General features: G+C 44.0%; 1 protein-coding gene and 1 non-coding gene across 3 annotated transcripts in view; one reads left to right on the top strand and one right to left on the bottom strand.

The window, feature by feature from the left end:
- Positions 1–1,823: 1,823 nt before the first annotated feature.
- Trnad-guc lies at positions 1,824–1,895 on the bottom strand. Its single transcript has one exon. It is a non-coding gene; the product is annotated as a tRNA-Asp (tRNA).
- A 346-nt stretch (positions 1,896–2,241) lies between these two features.
- Lta4h (leukotriene A4 hydrolase) overlaps positions 2,242–12,878 on the top strand; it is a 31,773-nt gene continuing 21,136 nt past the window's right edge. The window contains exons 1-3 of one of the 2 annotated variants that reach the window (XM_013111920.3): positions 2,242–2,506; positions 8,818–8,948; positions 10,287–10,407. In XM_013111920.3, coding sequence (XP_012967374.1) covers positions 2,348–2,506; positions 8,818–8,948; positions 10,287–10,407 — 411 coding nt within the window. In that variant the 5' untranslated portion in view covers positions 2,242–2,347. The remainder of the gene's footprint in view (positions 2,507–8,817; positions 8,949–10,286; positions 10,408–12,878) is intronic. The other variant, XM_005068000.4, reaches the window with a different exon arrangement.

The following is a 12,878-nucleotide window of genomic DNA, read 5'->3' as shown; positions in this document are numbered from 1 at the left end:
ACTAGCCCATGATAAAATGGTAGCAAACTAGCTGATACCGGTTGCCAAATGGAAAATCAATTTCTACAAGAGTCTCCCCAGGTGTATCAAGCACACTTTGGGACAGGCCCCATCCCCAGGAATAGTTGCTCAACACAAACTCAATGGTATTTTTATTTCATTTTGCTTCGTTTGGGCATTTTTTGTCTTTTGTTTTGTTTTGTTTTTCGAGACAGGGTTTCTCTATATTGTTTTGGAGGCTGTCCTGGAACTCATTCTGTAGCCCAGGCTGGCCTCAAACACAGAGATCTGCCTGCCTCTGTCTCCCAAGTGCTGGGATTAAAGGCGTGCGTCACCAATGCCCAGCCACATTTTTTTGTCTTATTAGTCTTTTGTTTATTTGCTTTGATTTTCATTTTGGTGGGGTTTCTTGTGTTGATTTTTGTTTCTTTGTTGTTTTAAAGTGAGAGAGACAGATAAAGGACATGAAGTTGTGTAACTAATGAAGTAGGGAGAATCTGGGAGGAATTGGGGGAGAGGAAAACATTATTAAAATACATTGTATGAAAAGTTTTTCCAACTGTAAAGAAAATCATTACGTCCCTCCCCCAAACAATGGCAAACTGACAGACACGGGCAAGCGCTGGGGTGAACCTGATGCACTTAAAACTAGGACCAGCTTTCAGCAGGTCAGAAAAATCCAGAAATAACACTGAATTAAACAAATACATTTATTTCTCCCTCAAAAGGCACGTGAAGCAGTGTACGCAGGGATCCGGACCCAGTGAGGTGGGCCATTTCTAGCTACTGAACAGAGGGATCCATGGTCCCAGTGATGTGGGCCATTTCCTACTAGTGAACAGAAGGATCCATGGTCCCAGTGATGTGGGCCATTTCCTGCTAGTGGCTTCTCCTATGGTGCTTCTCTGTCTCACTCAGCACACCGTTCTGAGTATAATGTGCAGTCAGATCTGCAGCCCTTAAGTCTTGTGTTCTGGAGAACAGAATAGCGGTTTTGGTTGTCATTACTGTGAAAGACACTCCATAGAAACCGTACCTGACGTCTGCTTACAGTCCATTGGTCAGAACTTAATTGCATGGCCTGAATGCCAAGCAGGTGCTCTTTTAAGCCCCATCTCAGATGCCCTACCCTCCATTACTGTACTTCTGACCCTCCCAAAGGAGGTAATACTTGTCCTCCCAGAACTGAATGTATTGTGTTCCCTGGGCCCTGCCTTGAAGCCAAGCACCATGCTGGACTAGGTCACTGGAGCATCTGGGAGTAGAGCGTACTTTAACCGCTGGGGGGATAGAGAGTCCCAGTCCCCTGGCTCTTTTCTAGGCAGCCCTGTGTGGCAGAATGCACTTAATATCTACAAATTACATGGAGCATTTGCAGATAGTTTGTATGAAGCAAGAGGGGAATATGATTTTAAAAAAAGCCTTTGTAATCTTGTAGTCTTTTAGAGAAGTGGTAGAAGAGGTTAATTTTCTTGTCTTTCAAAATATACAATGTTTGCAATGTTGCAACCTCTTTTTAGAGACTTAATCTGGTGGGACCTGCTTTGCTGAATAACACCGGTTGTTTCTCATTTCCCGGGTCTTCTTAGCAGTTGTTTGACATTAAAATGCCAGGCACCAACCCTCCTTTGCCTTTTAAAGGAGGTGGATCTGGGCTAGATGTGCCGCTGCTGTACAGCCACTGTGGTCAGCGCACATATAGCAATTCGTCTCTTGGGTGGTAATGTTGTCTTATTCGGGTTTGGGTACTTAGGACTTAGAAATATCCGAATTAGATTGCTAACAGAACAAGATCGTAAAAAGAAATAAAAGCATTTATGCATCTCCCCGTCGGGGAATCGAACCCCGGTCTCCCGCGTGACAGGCGGGGATACTCACCACTATACTAACGAGGATTTTGCACGCACGCCACCTTTCTGATAGGCCCTTTATCTATTCTAGACAGCCCCGCCCTCAAGCCGTGTATGCCAATAGTCCTGGCATGTCTGGTGCCATCGTGGCTTTTACTGCGAGTGAACAGCACTAAAATGGAAGTGTTCCATTCGCTGTCTCCGCTCCACTCATGGTTTCCCTTAACCCACCCTTCCCCTGCTGCAGACGCCCCTCGGTTCCCCTCGCACCGCCCCCCAATCCCAGGCTGTCTAGCGCTAGCCTGCTCGCGCTGCACTATGGGATTGGTAGTTCCGCCCTGGACTCCACCCAGCCCCTCGGAGGCTCGGAGCCTTCCTTTCCCGGCGTGCACCGCGCCGCCTGCCCTCCGAGCTTCCCTCCGTTCTCAGGCTCGCGGTGGGAGTCTGGCCGTGGAGTGTCTGGGTGCTGACTGACGTGCGACGGATCTCCCAGAACCATGCCCGAGGTCGCCGACACTTGCTCCTTGGCCTCTCCAGCCTCGGTCTGCCGAACCCAGCACCTCCATCTGCGCTGCAGCGTGGACTTCGCTCGCCGGGTGCTGACCGGGACCGCCGCGCTCACCGTCCAGTCTCAGGAGGATAATCTGCGCAGCCTGGTACGGGGGCGCCTGTGCAGCTCCGCTTCTCCGGGGCCGCTCTCCTCCCTCTCCTCGCCCCTGCACCCCGCGAGCCCGGCGATCGCTGGCTCTCCCCGCCTGGCCCCTCTTCGGGCTGCTGCCCCTCTTTGTCAGGTCCCACTCACCCTTGCCTCAGGCCCACTCTTGCATCTGCACACTCTCTCCTTCACCTTCCACGTACGATGGTCTCCTCCCGCTCTCTCCCTTTTTCCTGGCGCCCCCTCCACACCTTGTCCCTCACCCATCTCTGAGATACTCCGTCCTCCCCTCCATCGCCCTCCCCCTCCATCGTCCTCCCCTCCATCATCCCAGTGCCCAGCAGTTACTACCCCCACACCCTGTATCCCCCCCCCCTTTCCTTGACTCACGTTTCAGAACCCCGCCCCAGGCCCAGACTTTTCCAGCCCCTAGGATAAGGTCCTTACTCCACAGTTTCACCTAACTCTCAGATTCCATATCCTGTGGTTCAAGCCCCTCGGGGTTTTCTACCCGCCCCCCTTGGGTTCCCTGCCCGCCCCTTAGGGTTCCCTGCCCTTTTCCACCCTGTTTTGAGGCTTCCAGTCTGTGTTCTGTAAGCAACCTTTGCTCTTCGGGGCCCCTGCCTGCTTTTGCTTCTGTCTTCTAATAGTTAAGAACCTGTGGAACCATCCAGCCTTCTAAGGATGACTCAATACATTTCTTATAAGTGGTTCCAAGGAGCAAGTCATTATTGCACTTTTTATAAAATATGTACTCCTATAAACTCTCTAACCATTTGAATAAAGATTTGTTTAGAATCGTGAAATATTCAATGGTTTGATCTGTTCCATATCATCTATAGTCAGTGTTCTTATATTATCTGATGGTATTAGGATCGAACTTTTACCCTGGGGGAGAGGGGAGCATAGAAGAGCATTTTAGAAATAAGAGGGACATGAAAGGACCAGCTATGCTCAGCCTGCTGTCTAGATGATGTGTTTAGCCCTGTTGTGTGGTTATCTTGACCGACACACAACAGTAAGCAACCCGGGCTGGTATTTAGGAGTGAAATTAATGTGGTCAGTAATTTCGAGAATTAGAAGTGCAGATAAGGACTAGTGATTTTGCCTCTGAAAATCTTTTTGTTTGGCTTTTTGTTTGTTTAATAAAGCACTTAACTCTTCTATTGACATATAATTACTGACTATGCTGTAAGAAAAATGGCAGCCTTGCGTTGGAAGAAGGAAGCTATTTCCTTACAGACTGTACTTTGGCCTTGAAGTACCTACTTGCTTCCTCCTGTTGCAGAGGCAGCTTTGCCTTGGCAGGGCAGAAGTTTAGTCTTTAGATTCAGTTTCCCTTTATTAAGAGAAAGTCAATTTTGTTGGCTTCTCGATGTTCCATCTGACCTTACACAACCCTTTATTGTGTAGAGATAGAAAGTTCCACCTCTGCTCAAGAAAGTAAGCCAGAGTCAGAAGACTTTAAGTATTTAACAGAATGTCCCAAGCTTAAAACTTATCTGTTCTTTTCATTTCCCTGCTCTTCAGAAAAGTAAGACTTTCAAATTTTGATTTCTGGCTGGCATATCTGTTTAGCAAAGCAGCTGGAATTTTAATGTTTGGTTTTCTGCAAAAGAGGTTATTATAGTAGAAAGTAACATCTGTTTATAATTGTTTTGCTTCTTTATGACAACAGCCTGAGACCAAATGCTTGGCGCTATTTATATGTATTTAAAGTTAACTTGTTTCTTTCTCTCAGTAGACCGGGAATTCCTTTCTTGAGACTGGGCTTCTCTATAGCTCAGATTGGCTTTGAACTCAATATGCAGCCCAGGCTGGCCTCAAACTTTTGATCCTCCTATCTCAGGGTCCTGAGTGCTGGGATTGCAGGCATGAGCCATAACTCCTGGTTTAGATTTAAGGTAGGAAGAAACTGCCTTTCCTATCATCTGCGTCTCAGATTCCTGGTTTAGATTTAAGGTAGGAAGAAACTGCCTTTCCTATCATCTGCGTCTCAGATTCCTGGTTTAGATTTAAGGTAGGAAGAAACTGCCTTTCCTATCTGCGTCTCAGATTCCTGGTTTGGCATTTGACATGTAGTGAACCCTGAAGAGTTTGATTAATGGAGCAAATTCAATTAGAAAGCAGTGCCTATGAGCTACATGGCTAACAGTGCTGTCTGTAGCCCAAAGGTGTCATGGCATTATGCCCTTCCATTGCTGGCCCTGTGACAGTGGGGAGTTAAGGGTCCCACTAAGAGGACGAATTCACATCTTTCTAAAATCCTTTTCCAGTTTTAGGTTAGTTACACTGAACCTGTTCAGAATTTGTAACTTCCAAGCATTTGTTTCTTATCTTAAAATTTTCCATTTTGTTTAGGTGTTCTTCAGTTAGCGACCCTGAGGGTTTTGTGTTATGGGCAAGGTCAGCCACTAGGGATGGAGTCTGCTGCACGGCCTCTGGGCTCCACTGAATGCCATGGCTGAGCTGAAAATCATATTGAGCTGGTTTGGGTTTTGATTTTGGTTTCATCCCATATACCCTTGTTTTGTTTGTTTTTTTCTCAAAGCAATCTGTGGGTAAGTTTTTTAAAAACAGAATGTAGGACAGAGGCATATATGCCTTTCCCTATTCAAACCTGCTTTTTGTCGTTGTTTTGTTTTGTTGTCGTTTTTTCCAGACAGGGTTTCTCTGGGTAGCCCTGGCTGTCACTTTGTAGACCAGGATGGCCTCGAACTCACCTGCCTCTGCCTCCTGAGTGGTGAGATTAAAGGCTTGCACCACCATGCCTAGCCTCAAACCTGTTATTGTTTAGAAAGAACTTGAAATTGATTAGCAGATGCAAAGAATGGCCATGTAGCTTTGTGGTAGAGTTTCCCTAGCATGTGTGACGCCTTGGGCTTTATCTTTAGGACCATGAGAAAATAAAATCAAGATAACAAATACAGTATAATAAGACTTAAAAGAGGAATCCAGGGAAGACACAAAAGAAGCGTGCCACAAAGTTGACCTGAGCTTCCCGCAGCCTGTGCAAAAGGCAAAAGCGACATCTGCATGTTGTATGTCGCCTGTTTTGGAATACAGAGCTTGTGTGTATGTTGTCTAAAGAGGGACATTGTGACATATACTAAATCATTTCCTTAGAAACCTCCTATTGTACGCAAGGCAGGGTCTTATGACTAAGTAGGTAGCTTGGCTTTGTGTCTAGTTGGTGCTCAATAAATGTTGGCTGGAAGATCTAATTCTAACTCCAGTTATTCAGTTTCCTTTTTTTTTCTGACTACAGTTTTAAATGACAGTGATGGCCAATAACATGAGTGAATTTTGAAAGAGAATTTCTTACAATATTTGGAAATAAAGGTTGAGGTTTGCAATAGACTCTATAGCTTAAAATTGCATTATCCGTCTTGTTTTGGTCCAGAACTTGCTTCGTGGGTAAATTGCCATCTGACATTTTTTCAGGTATGAAGCTAAACCGTGGGGATTTGAACCCGGAACAGTCTCTTTAAATGCCCTCAGGCATAATGTAATAGTGCAGTAGATGTCATTTGAGTGGGTGGGGCCAACTGTTAGAACAGTCAGGAGATCTGAAAGTGACTTCACAAAAATGAGTCATTACAATAACTAACTCCAGAAGCTGGGCAGATGGTTCAGTGGTTAAGAACACTGGTCTTCCAGGGGTCCTGAGTTCAATTCCCAGCACCCACATGGTGTCTCACAACCATCTGTAATGACATCTGATTCCTTCTTTTGTCCAGCAGGGATACACACAGACAATACTGCATACATAATAAAAAAAATAAGTAAATAAATAACTCCTGATTCTGAGCAGATTGGAAAAGTTTAGCAATACAGAAAATAGAATGTGTTCCATTGGGAAATGACCCAATTAATCCATCTTTTTTGTTGTTTTTAAGGTCTGTAATACACATAGATATTCAAATGATAGCCTTAAGACCAATTTGATGTTCAGAAAGACGTTTTAGGTCACAAAGACAGAAGGAATGGCTACTAATGAAATACCTGTGAAGACAGAAATCATAAACTCTGAATATGCAAGTGTGAGAAGATGAGCTGGTTCTAGCTGAAGTAGTAGTCGGGTACCACAAAACATCATTGGGAAGAAGTAACTATCTTAGGAAGGAGGCAGATGATGCTCAGAGCATGGCTGACACTAACCAGAAAGAAAGAAATCAAACTTGGAGGGAAACCCTTCCCAAATAAGAACTGCTGATGTCAGAGAAACGGGAGTCAGATCCTTGTGACATTTCTTTCTGTGTCCCATTGGCCTCCTTCATTATGTAGCCAAGGTTGACCTTGAACTTCTGATCCTCCTGCCTCTGCTTCCTACATGCCGGCTTTATAGGTGTGTACCACCACACCTGATTTATATGGTGCCAGGGATTGAACCCAGGACTTTATAGCATGGTAGGCAAAGCACTGTAGCCTCTAAGCTACATCTCGGCCTGACTGATTTCCTGAGCTTGCCATCTCTTAGCCTATGGCAGGTGGATAGGGAGTGGCTGTTCCTCAGCGTTCTAACTTCCAGCCCTTTTCCAGGCTTGTAAAGGACAGGAGAAAGCTTTGGAAGTGGGGAGATGAGATCCAATAGAGTTCTAACTGCTGAGTTGGGACCAGTGGTGGTGGTGGGCAGAAAGAAAAGAGCGTGTAAATCCGGTTTAAAGGAGGAAGCCTTGACTCTGGGATTGGGAAGTGAGACCAGTTTGTGGGTTGTGTTAAACATTTGGTACCTTGAGGAGTTCTAGTAAGAGAATCCAGATGTCGGAGGAAGGGGCTGGCTGCCTGAGGGGCACAGTGGTGGTGTCAGTTCTTACTGGCTGTGAGATGGTACTGCCTGGGGCTGGGTTACAGGCAGGTACAGATGTCCAGTTAACACCAGGGGACAGCACACAGCTGGCAAAGGAGTAGACAGGGTGTGGTGGTGTACCCTGTAACCTCAGCGCACACAGTAGGAGTGCGGAGACAGGGGGATTGAGAGTTCAAGGCTAATGAGACCCCCATCTCAAGAAGCAAACAAAATGGAAGAGTCTGGCACTGTCTGGCTGACTTCCGGAAAGTCAGAGTCCAGGTGGGGTTTCTGCCACAGGAGCTAGGGTGAACAGAGGTGGTTGGTTACCAGGAAAGATCTTGTGGACCATGGAGAACTCCCTTCCAGTAGCACGGGTGCTAAGAGCCAGCGAGAGGAGGAGTCAGATCACTGATGGGAAGGTGGAAGCAGCCGTCTGGGACTGTCCTCGCTTTAAAATAGGAAGGAGGGAGGGTGGAGCAGTTGGTCCTGGAAGGACACAGTGGGATGCTTGTTTCCGCTTGGGAAACAGTGTGGTGACACAGAAGTTGGAGACTATGCAACAAGAGCCCGGTTGAGAGGTGGTGAAAGCATCTGATTTCCGGGGAGACTATGAGGTGGGAACTCTTAGACGGGCACCCAAGGCAGTAAGTACCTGTGGTGCTCCGCCATCTGCAGGTTGCATGTGGTCTGCCTAACGAGGGCCAAAGTTTACTTTAATTGGGGGTTTTTACACATGTATATTGTAGGAGTTGGGCTGTATGTTTTCTAGGAGAAACTATATAGTGAAATATTAATATGTTAAATTGAATTAGAGTGAAAGAAATTTAAATCAAAAGTGGAGATCTTTATAACAGACAAGTTAACATTTAACAGGCTTAAAGACATTTTAACTTAAGATTGGCTTTTATTCAGAATCCAGAATATATGTGAGTGTCCCAGAATTAACTATATAGAAGTCCTAAAAGTAAAGTTTTCAGGTTGCTTGGAGTGTGAAGAAATAAGGATCTTTCCTTGCGCTTGACTCCTTGTTTCAGTGTTGTTTCTATTGCTGTGATAAATCACCTGGACAAAGCAACTGTAAGGGAAGGGGTTTATTTGGCTTATGATTTGAGGTTATAGTCCATTGTTCCTGGGAAGTGAAGGCAGGGATTGGAAGCAGCAGTTACATCCCCAACCAATAGCAGAGAGAGTGAATGCGTGCATACTCACTGGTGCTCAGCCCCCTCTGCATTTATTCAGTTCTGGCCCCAAGCCCAGGGAATGATGCCACCCACAGTGGGTAGCTCTTCCCACCACAATGAACACATCTAGACAATCCCTCATTGAGAGACTCTTCCCAGGCAATTCTAGATTGCAGTAAGCTGACAATTAAAACTATCGTATGCCTTTAGTTCTTAGTTTCACTCTGCAATTTGCTTTCTGTGAGTAGCTAGTTTTATGCTTACTGTAGTAAACTTTTATCTAGTATTTATTTCTTCTGATGCATAAACCCATGTTCTTCTCATTTTATTTGATTTTAGACTTTGGATACAAAAGACCTTACAATAGAAAAGGTGGTGATCAATGGACAAGAAGTCAAATACACTCTCGGAGAAAGACAAGGTTACAAAGGGTCACCGATGGAAATCTCTCTTCCCATCGCTCTGAGCAAGTATGACTGACTGCCTTCCCTTTTTTTTTAATGACTAAATAGTGGCAAAATAGATTTTAAAATAATTCAGACATCTTTTCTGTGTTTCTAATATTTGCTTATATGCAGTGATTGGCAGTCACTTTTGTAATCTGTTCACATTGGTGTTGACTGTAAAAAAACGGTATGTTCTTAAAACACTGAAGAAAGAAAGTGCATGAAACATTGGTGACTAGGACGCCGGGTAACAACTTCTGTAGCTGCCATCATTTCAACGGTGTTTGGCGTGGTGGGGAGCATGCCGTTTCAGGATGGCATGGGGAGTGTGTGAAGCCACATACTCTTTGCCTCTGACCCAGATAGATGGCAGCTGCTGGTACTGATGGAGTGATAATTGTAATGCCAGATGTAGGAAGGCTGACTTTGGACCACTCAGTGTCAGTGCTTAAGCACAGTCTCTAATTCTTTAAGCTGCCCTCTGCCTAGGAGCTGCACCTACGGATGAGGAAGGGGACTGGAAGAGAAATAAAGTTACTCATTTAAGAAAATAGTAGCCAGAATCATCAGGCAGGGTGTATACCCTACCCCTTGATTCTTGGGGGAGGGAGAAAGTAGAAACTATTAGCCTGAAGCAAGGATGCTCTGCTCCCACCCTCCAGTATCTCTGTGCCTTCTCCTCCCCTTTAAGAAAGAGAAGGAAGACACAAGCACAGCTTGGGAGGCAGCATCGTTAACCCCTGTGCAGGTGGAGAGACTATGGTATGTAGCGTCTGTGAGTGATGGAGTCAGGATTTCAGTCCGGGTTGGGCTGCTATCTCCAGAGCTCTTGCCTCTCCCTCATATCAATGCTTCTGAGACCTATGGGGGTGAAAAACCAGTTTTTGTCTCCTCTAGTCTATCACAGACTGAAAATCATTAAGTACGAATTTCTACAAGAAAGAGACATTTTCATTATTAGATTCTGCAGCTACATCTTGATTTGACTTACCATGTCATAGAGCAGCCCTGGTCATGTGCTGGAGTAGTCATAGTGATAAAATTGGTTCTTCCACATCTCCATTGTCACAGAAGACAAAGAGATGTCTCAGATGCAAAGTACATGCTCACTGTGGACCACTTGGCTGATATTAGTTCCCATCGTGTGTTCATCAGTATGATAGAGTGAGAAGAAACCCCAGGCTGACATTCAGGTAGCAAAGTAAGAGTCGGATTTACTTAAGCTTCTGTGTCTCTGGAGCTTACTCTAAGTCGGTGAGACCTCAGGATAATTGCTTATGCTATTTCCTGTATGTATTCTGAATTCAAATTCTGTGAGGCGTAACCGTATACTCTATTAATATCTGTATTTGTTTCATGCAGAAATCAAGAGGTTGTTATAGAAATTTCCTATGAGACCTCCCCCAAATCCTCTGCTCTTCAGTGGCTCACTCCTGAGCAGACTTCTGGGAAGCAGCACCCCTACCTCTTCAGCCAGTGCCAGGTAAAAGGGACGCCCAGAGACAGACGGATGGTTCCACGCATGTGCAGGCTCATAACAACACACTGTTTGGTTTCACAGTGTGTGACACAATGTGTGCTCTCACTTATATCGTGTTATTAATATGGTTTTTTAAAGTTGGATTTCTTTGATTTGGAAATAACTTAACCTTGAAGTAGTTAAGGTTTATTTATACTCCCCAAGCACCTAGAATACACCCTGCCCTTGAATAGGGACATACTGAGTGGCCCTGAAAATGCAAGGAAAATTTAATAAACCAAAGTTGTGTGTTGGTTGCAGAAGCGCTACTAGAGAAAAAGAGGACCCTGAAAGATTGAATTCCTAATTGTAAAATATATTAAGTATACTTTTAAAATGACATGATTTCAAATACTTTTGCTTTCCACTCTAAAACTAGAGTTCAAGTCCTGTGCAATTAGAGATACTCTATTACAAGGATAAATAGAAAACTTTTCTGAAGAAAAAGTCCTAATTCTGTAAATAATCAAATCATTTATGAATAAAGATAGCCTCTCATTAAACATTTACTATAATTCCAGGCATCATAGATACTTTGCATGTTTAGTGTGGTAGCTATCATGTTGAGCTCAGATTCAATTTAGAATATATAAGATAGCACAGCATGATTTAAGCATGTTTACTTTGTATGACACTACTTGAAATATCTTTTTAATCTAAGAAAATTATCTGGAAGAGGGCTGGGGCTGCAGCTTACATGAAGCCTGGTTGGGTCCCCAGTGCCCTATGAACTGACTGTGGCCATCCATGCTTCTGTCCCCAGCTTTGGTGAGTGTGCAGAGGCAGGAGGATGGGAAGTACAGGTTATCCTTGACTGCATAGCTAGTCAGAGGCCAGCTTGGACCACATGCGACCCTGTCTCAAAAAACAGATACACACGCGCATGCACACACACACACACACAGAAAATGACTTGAAAAAGATAAAAGTCTCTTCCTAATAGATGATTTTCAGTCAGTATTTCTAATAAAATGTTCGTAAGGTAAAGTTAACAAGAAATGTGGTGCGTGTAATTCCCAAGAATGTAGATTTTAGGCATTTTGTTCCAGACTTTTACTGGCAGTGTTTAAAGGACAGGAAACAGATTCTAGGTAGATTAAGAATTTGTTGCGGTTGGCTGGCAGTGTACATATGTGATGTGATTGATGCTTCCAGCTGTTGTCTACAGCTATTTCTTTATCCAAGTTTGATTTACCCAGTGAAAAGCATATAAAAATGCTGCGGCATTGCCAAGCCACCTGTCTACAGCCTGGTGAGAAGCTCAAGCAGTGTGTTCTGGGAAACTACTTCAAGAGACAGAACCAGTTAATTCATCTGGCTGTGCTTTATCCCAATAGTATATGCTTTTAAAGATGTATTTATTTTTATTTTATGTGAACGGGTGTTTTGTGTGCATGTATGCCTGTGTACCACAGATGTGTGATGCCCATGGAGGCCAGACAGTGTAGACAGGATTAGTTGACTTGTAGGAACAGCAAGAGTGACAAGTGCTTTTTAATGCATCTCTCAGTCCCTCACGGTTGTGTTTTTAAGGAATCCTCTAGATACAAAATGAAAGACTTGAATTTTGTTTGCTGTTGTTACTGTTACGTGTTCTTGTGTATGTGTGCGTGTGTGTATAATTTACTTTCATTTTCAAAATTAACATGCCAAGTTTTATCTACCACATTTTCTATTTTTTTCTTCTTCTTTTTTTTTTTAAGAAAGGGTTTCTCTGTGACTATCTTGGCTACCACATTTTCTATTTTTTTCTTCTTTTTTTTTTTTAAGAAAGGGTTTCTCTGTGACTATCTTGGCTACCACATTTTCTATTTTTTTCTTCTTTCTTTCTTTTTTTTTTTTTTTTTTAAGAAAGGGTTTCTGTGTGACTATCTTGGAACTCGTTCTATATACCAGGCCGGCCTCAAACTCAAGAGATCCTCCTTCCTGCCTCTGCCTCCCGAGTGAGTGCTGGGAATAAAGTCATGTGCCAGCGTGTCTGGCTAGCTATGACATTTTGTTTTGTTTTTTGTTTGTTTTTGTTTTTTCGAGACAGGGTTTCTCTGTGTAGCTTTTGGAGTCTGTCCTAGAACTCACTCTGTAGACCAGGCTGGCCTCGAACTCACAGAGATCCGCCTGCCCCTGCCTTCCGAGTGCTGGGATTAAAGGCTTGCGCCACCAACACCCGGCTAGCTATGACATTTTCAAACAGTGTGTTTTAGTAGAGTCTGGGGAGTTTTCAAAATTTTTATATTATTGTTCAAATAAGCACATAAACTATGTTAGATATCATGATGGCATTTTTTTTTAAAGGAAAATGTATTTAGTAGCATCTGGGGATTTTTAGGAGGACTAGGATTTTTACCACTTCAGAGAGAGTTGTTAGTATGAATACTCCCTTAAGCACGGCACGGTGTCCTAATGATACCTGGCTTATAAACTTGCAGACCCTGTGG

The sequence above is a fragment of the Mesocricetus auratus genome, unplaced genomic scaffold, assembly GCF_017639785.1.
Source record: "Mesocricetus auratus isolate SY011 unplaced genomic scaffold, BCM_Maur_2.0 Super-Scaffold_100011, whole genome shotgun sequence".
Lineage (NCBI taxonomy): Eukaryota > Metazoa > Chordata > Mammalia > Rodentia > Cricetidae > Mesocricetus > Mesocricetus auratus.
This window is presented reverse-complemented; position numbering and strand designations above follow the sequence as displayed.